Source organism: Galeopterus variegatus, unplaced genomic scaffold (genome assembly GCF_000696425.1).
Source record: "Galeopterus variegatus unplaced genomic scaffold, G_variegatus-3.0.2 Scaffold1419, whole genome shotgun sequence".
Classification (NCBI taxonomy): domain Eukaryota; kingdom Metazoa; phylum Chordata; class Mammalia; order Dermoptera; family Cynocephalidae; genus Galeopterus; species Galeopterus variegatus.
The window spans coordinates 395,388-402,554 of record NW_007727530.1 but is presented as its reverse complement, the minus strand read 5'-3'; the positions used below and the strand labels follow the sequence as shown (position 1 = coordinate 402,554).

Here is a 7,167-nt window from a genome sequence, read left to right as displayed (position 1 = left end):
CGTGGTAGTTATCTTTCAGGATCCAATCCCAGTACTCCCTGGAGAATTTCTTGTACGGGTGGTCATGTGGTGATGAACTCCCGCAGTTTTTGTTTGTCTGAGAAATATACTATTTGCNCCTTCTTCTATCTTAATCTTTACCTCTGTTATCAATTTTCTTCCTCCATAAGTACATTTTTAGAGGTTCTTTCTTTAAAGGTCTATTCATGATGTACTCTTTAGCTTTTGTTTGTCCAAATATGTCTTCTCACTCTTCATTGTATGATAGTTTACTTGTACATAAAGGGTATAATGTTTAAAGTATATAAAAGATAAATAAATTAAAAATAATTCATTTTACAGTCCATAAGATTAAAATAATAGAATTGCTGTTGACGTATCCTCTGGTGAATGTATCCTTTCTAGTATATAGAGTACAGTAGAGGGTTGGAGTCAAATACATACTTTATTTTCTCAAAGTTATTTGAAAAAATTTATCAAAATACAGATGAACTTCCACCATAATTAGTATTTTTATTCTGCCATCAAATTCTTAGTAAAGTTATACTATTATTTCCCCTTCACATATTCTTTAGACATAAAATTGACATGCAGTGCAAAAATAAATTGTATGATGTTCTGGAATAACCTCAAAACTTTCAGAAATACTGTCTAGAAATAAGGGTTAGAAATCTTCTTTTAGAGTATACCTCTGGTGATTTTTATATCTTTTATGTTTTCCCCTTCACATATTCTTTAGACATAAAATTGACATGCAGTGCAAAAATAAATTGTATGACGTTCTGGAATAACCTCAAAACTTTGAGAAATACTGTCTAGAAATAAGGGTTAGAAATCTTCTTTTAGAGTATACCTCTGGTGATTTTTATATCTTTTATGTGTTAGTTTTTCCAAGTCTACATACATTGTAATAAAGCATTAATTTTTTTCTTGACCCCCAAAACTGAATTTTCCTCATTTATAGAGCTTTCTTGTTTAAGAAGCTCAAGGAATAGTCTAGCAGGCAAATGACCTTACAAAGCTAATTTGTCAATGTCAGAAGAATTACCCCTCTTCAAAGATGATCAAAGAATTTCCAGCCTTGAAAAAAAAATCCAGCCTATGCTAAGCTTGATCTAAATTTCTTATCTAATTGTTTTTTGCTCAATTCAGAAACGTTACTTTTGAGGCCATCCATCTTTAAGAGAAATGCTGAATTAAGATTTATTATTTCATTGCAAACTTCACTATTATAGAATATAAACTGACTTTGAGCAGACCAAGAACCTGTTAAAGTCAGGATTTCCAAGCTGATCTCAAAGTATGTGAAAAATGCATGGATTAAAAAAATTAAGGAAACCCAACACCAAAGAGAATGTGAATAGTTTAATCTAGATGATTTTTTTAACTTACATGCCATTTCAGAAGGAAAATATATATAATATTTATTTTCAGCTTTAGCTTATATAGTGCATATTTAATGTGACCTATATACCCCAATTGATGTTGAGAGCATCAGAGTATTGATGATCAGAAATATGTCTCAGAGGAATATAATTCCTATTGAAACGTTTCTGTTTAGGAAGGCCAAAATATCTGAAACACATTTATTTTAAAAATTCCTTTTTGTTGTTGTTGTAAATTAATTATTCAACAGTTTTTAAGGGTTAAATGTAAGTTGTTTGAAAATTAACTTATATGAAATTCCTTTCCCTTGATGCTCCATGATAAATAAGGCATTACTGTGTAAGGTTTTTGTTTCTTCTCCATTCGTATTTGGCTAATAAACAAGTTTTAATTTTAAAATTATCTGCCTTGATGATAGATTTGCAGTCCTAAGAAAAAGCGAAGCCAGGTAAAAATCTGAAGGTCAAGCCAGACACACAAAAGCACGCATTATATAATTCCATTGACATGAAATACAAAATGAGTCCAAACTAACCTATGCTGTTAGAATTTGAGATGCTAGTTATTCTTGGGCCCAGGGAGAGATAGTGACTGGAAAAGACCATGAGGGGTGCTAGTAATGTTCTGTTTCTTTGTCTCAGTGTTGAATTTTGGGTTTATTTGGTTTGTGGAAATTTATTAAGCTATACGTTTTTCATATGTACACTTTTCTATATGGATATTATGCTTCACTTACAAACTTACAAAATCTGAAAGTCCGTGTTGGAGCCATCTAATAACCAGCTGGTCTGTAGACACATATAGGAGTCCAATCCTAAGTTAGCTCAGTCCTCAAAGCTGTCTGAAATAGGAGCCACAACAGTATTTGTGAAAGCCCAGGTGTTTCTATAAAATGTCTTTTGATCTTGACTTTTAAGGATTAATACAATGACATTAAATATTATTTTTATCAGTCATGGAATGCACAAACAGAGGGAAGTAAAATGCTATTAAATCTCAATGCAAGTAACCTCTAAAAAATTGGCTTTTTTCAGAATTGTGATTTTGAATTAAAAACAGTGTTCTTTCTCTGTAGTTATAAAATGGCATTTTAATGAATGATTATTAAAGCTGATCAACATCACACACAAAGAAAGAACTCAAGTAATGGTAGGATTCTAGGTCAAACTCTATCCTAGAATCCTTTTTTCATTCATTGCCCTAATTTGTTGGTTTCTAGGCAGAATCAGCAAATTTCCAGACACAGTTATGTCACATTGCATTCTCTACCATCAGAAGGCCCATTGGTAAGACAAGCCTTGTCTCTTTGCCTCCTATAGAGAGAAAAAAAGAATATTCCTGCTCAACCAAGTAAGGGATCCAGTACGGAGGGTCTTGTCACCAATGATAGCCCCCCACCATCCATGTCACCAGTTATGAAGAATAACCCACTATATGGCGACATAAGTTTGGAGGAAGCTATAGAAGAAAGAAAAAAGAATCCTTCATGGACCATTGAGGAATATGACAAGCATTCCCTGCACACAAACCTCTCTGGACATCTGAAGGTACTAAAGACTGAGAATCGCTTCCTTCAATTGATGACAGAGATCAGTTAAATAATCCTAAAAGAAAGAGTTATGGAGGTGGGTCAGGTATTCTTCACTAGGCACAAAATCTTTAGATTTCAGATCGTTTGGGTACCTGGCTTTCTTCTCTCCTTCCTGTCAGCATTTATGTTTATTTATTTGTTTTGATTTTTACAATATCAGCAATTACTGGCATCTGTACAGTGTAGAGAGAGAGAGAGAGAGGAAAAAAAAGATGCGGTATGGAACAAAGGTTTTCCAGGAGAGTAAAAGGTTTTTGAAAATCAGTTTAGGAGATTACATGTTTTCCCCTGGTTTGTAGCCATTTACGTTCATAAACACTTAAGAACTGATTCCCTATTCTACGTTTCTTCAAAAATATTTATTAAGTGCTCTGTCTTAGGCATTGTACAAGAAAATTCTCATCAAAGATCATTTTATTTCAAGCCCACTGAATGATTTAAGACTGCGGATTTACATTTTGGTCATTTTCCTGTGTCTCAGTAACAAAACAAAACAAAAACATTTCGACACAGGAAAAGAATGCAATGAACTCATTCACCCAGCTTACAGCAATTTAAGGTTTTCTTTCTAAGTTTTTCTTTCTTTCACAGTCTCTCCCCACCCCCCACCCCCCGATGTCACCCACCACATGGGAAACTTAGAAATATCTGAAAAACAGGAAGGGTGACCCTCTGACTGACTGGACTGTATTCCTACCCAGTCTTAACTTGCCTCTGCCTGTCCCAGACCAGGAAGACCTAAGTACCCTTTATTTAAAAATGTGTATCTGTTCTAAGCTCCATACCTCAAGCACTTCAGGATTTCTTCTTTTGAAGGGGACAGTACCATGTCCCTTTAAATCCTACACATGCTTTTTAAAATCTCAGATGTGCACTCTTCACAGTACTGTATTGTCCAGAGTCTTTGAAGTTTCTTAATCTCCTAATACATTTAATGTGTCTCCTCCTTAATGTAGCCTGTAGCCCCCTTTCCAGAGAAGTTTCCATAGCAGGTGCTCCCCATGACAACAATAATAGGGGTTGTTGGTTGTTGTTTTGTTTTGTTTAATCTTTGTTTTTTATCAGGAATCTTAAGATCAGAACCTCTAAGAAGTCACCTCTACTATTAGAAATAAATATATTGATTTATCACACAAACATTTCTTGACTGTATGCTAGGGCCGCTTCCCTTCCCTTTGTTGTTTACATGCGTGACAAGGGGACTATGGAGGGAACATTACTGTCCCTGCCCTCGAAACATTCATCAGACTGAGCAGACTAACAAACAGCACCTGTAGAACAGGACAGAGGAAGGTGATTGTAATAGTAGGAGAAAGTGCTGCGCAGATTTGGAAGCAGACAAAATCACATCTGATCGTAAAATGATTTCATAAGAGAGTTAATTTGTGAAAAGCTTGAAGGATGTGTAGAATTCCAAAAGATGTAAGTGGTTTGCATGAGTGGGGAGGCTCTTCTGTCAGGAGTAGCAAGAGCAAGAACAGAAATACAGAAAAGTAAGAAAATTTGTCAAGATAGTAAGTAGTCCAGGTTTGCTGGAACTACAATGTAAGTAATAGAATAGTGGAAAAATAAGCTAAAAAATAAAGACAAGAAGAGAATGTTTGCATGTTAGACTTTGGAAACAATATTATTGGCAATAAGGAGTAATTTTATTAAATTGGATAATTATATGCATTATGTTTAGGAAGATTCCACGTAAATATGATTGATACATTGTTTTACTAAAATCAAGATCTGCCCCCACCCCACCCAGTCCTCTATGTACCCATTCACTCTTTCTTAGAGCAGTGGACCTTCTGGTCTGAGGCCCATTCTCCAGCCTCATGCTATTCTTCAGCACTAACTTCATGAGGGAAGCTTCTGGAAGCCATGGCTTTTTGTCAGAATTTCTTCCTATACCTCATTAATTCAACTTCTTTCATCACCACCCTATCCATATCTCATAAATAGCACACAAAATCCCAAACGTGTTTTCTGAAAACTTGACACCACTTATAGGCGATAAGCATTCCAGGGGCCTTTGGCCACTCCCATTTTTTACATTGCTAAGAGTTTATAAGTCAGTAAAGAGAAAAGAAATTCCATATTTAATTACCAAGGAAAGCTAGAAGTAGAATGTCAGAGAGGATCATTTCCACTGTGGAAGCTCCTCATGGAAGATGGAGGTATTAAACTTGCAGGCACGGTGCAGGCCTCTGATTGGAACACAAGAAAAACGAAGGAGCTAGAAGTAGAATGTCAGAGAGGATCATTTCCACTGTGGAAGCTCCTCATGGAAGATGGACGTATTAAACTTGCAGGCACGGTGCAGGCCTCTGATTGGAACACAAGCAAAACGAAGAGTAAGAGTGAAGTAGACAAGGATTTTTAATTCATTATCCTTCTGCACAGGTCATCTCAAATGTATTTTCATATTTTAGCATGTCTAAGACTAGTACCAATGTGATGGGAGAATTGCATTGCTGTCACCAGAACCCACACCAGTTCCCTGCATGCAGGCACAGTCCTCTCCTGGCAGTGCACCCATAAGTCTGAGGCTAGTTCATTGACCCTTGAGACTGACCTTGGAAACCGCTATGCCACTTGCAGCTGATTTTAAGTCCATTGAGACTGGAAAGGCAGAGAGAGGCCACTGCAAGCCATTATAACAAATCAGGTGCGATATAATGAGGCCTTAAATGGGTTTGTGAAAGCAGAGATTCCACATTCACCATGAATTCATTGTGTGTCTACTGGCATCTGCCAGGCATAGATACTGAATCTGTAGCCCTGAAGCATAGCAGAAGACGATAAGAGAAGAAATGTATTTTTACAAATGTATGAACAGTAGAGTTTGTGGGTGATTTATTGGACACAGCAGATCAGGTTGACTTGAAGATAATTCTGTGGGACTGGAAAGAAGATGGGGCTGGTGACAGAAACAGAGGCATGAGGAATAGGAGCTGATGTGGGGGGAGGATATACCAGCTCCTTTCTTCAGGAAGTCACACAGTGCCAAATTTTCTGCATGCCAGACCTGCTGCAGCCCTCTACAAGGAAGACCAGTAGGTCAGGAATCTGGAAGGGACTCCACTCTTGGTATTACTCCTTCCATAGAAATCAGCTTCTGGATTTAGTGAAAAACTCGACAGACATGGTTATTCCTGCCATGCAGACAAAATCAAATTTCTAAGGTTCATTTAAAGCAATGAATTTAAATTTTATTTTCTCTGACTAACCTGATACATGCACTATTTATAAGCTGTAAGAAACACTAAATTGGCTAACACATGACAGAAATACTTGTGTTTCTGACCCAACAATGTGAACAATTTAATAAAACAATCATGTAGGCCTCCTAATGAATTCTGATGCAGATGTACAGTTTGGGACCGCAGGATTCCTGGTCAGCCAGGAGATTGCAGCTGCATGTTTATGTTACCCAGGGAGGCCTTGACTCTCTTATTTGAGCTTAAGTGTGACATTGAAGCCTCACCCGGACAGTGTGAAAACGGTCCTCTGACAGTGTCTTGTTCTGAAGTCTTGGTTAGTCCATAACACTGATTGATCACTGATTGACTATATTCTCCATGTAATTTTCTTTTAGGAAAATCCTAATGACCTACGGTTTTGGTTGGGAGACATGTACACGCCAGGTTTTGACACCTTATTGAAAAAGGAAAAGAAACAAGAGAAGCAATCAAAATTCTGTCGTATGGGTCTGATTTTACTCCTCGTTACCTCCATCTTGGTTACCATAGTGACTATTAGCACTTTTTTCACCTAAGGAAACTGCCACAGACAAAGCCAATTAAATTTCTTAAAAATCTTTCTCAGTAAACATTTGCAGAAAAACGTGTTCATTCAATGTGAATGTACTGTTGATTGTGCAATTAAATGTAATCGTCCTGCAGAATGTGAATGTTTCTTATGACATGCTGGCTTCTCTACTTTGTTCTATGAAACCTGGGTAAGAATTCCAGCCTGAGTTTTATCCTTCAGAAAGCAGGAATTCCAGCAATTGCTATTACAGAAAAGTCACCATATACAACCCAAATTAAACATTTTGATAGAGAACAAAACATCATCCACAATTGTGAACAGCTTTGTCCTAATGCTCTAGCTATATTCACCTTGTTTTTAAAATACCATTAGTTCCCTACCACCTCATCTTTCTGTAGTGACTAGGGAAGTTTGAGCTGATGGTTTTT

The 7,167-nt window shown here is 36.7% G+C and overlaps 1 protein-coding gene across 1 annotated transcript; it reads left to right on the top strand.

Annotated features, from left to right (window-relative positions):
* Positions 1–2,705: 2,705 nt before the first annotated feature.
* On the top strand, positions 2,706–6,743 carry KIAA1024L (KIAA1024-like ortholog; the record flags this gene model as incomplete). Its single annotated transcript, XM_008576890.1, has 2 exons — positions 2,706–2,933; positions 6,564–6,743. Coding segments are annotated over 2 exons (408 nt in total), but the record flags the coding sequence as incomplete, so codon positions are not given.
* Positions 6,744–7,167: the final 424 nt, after the last annotated feature.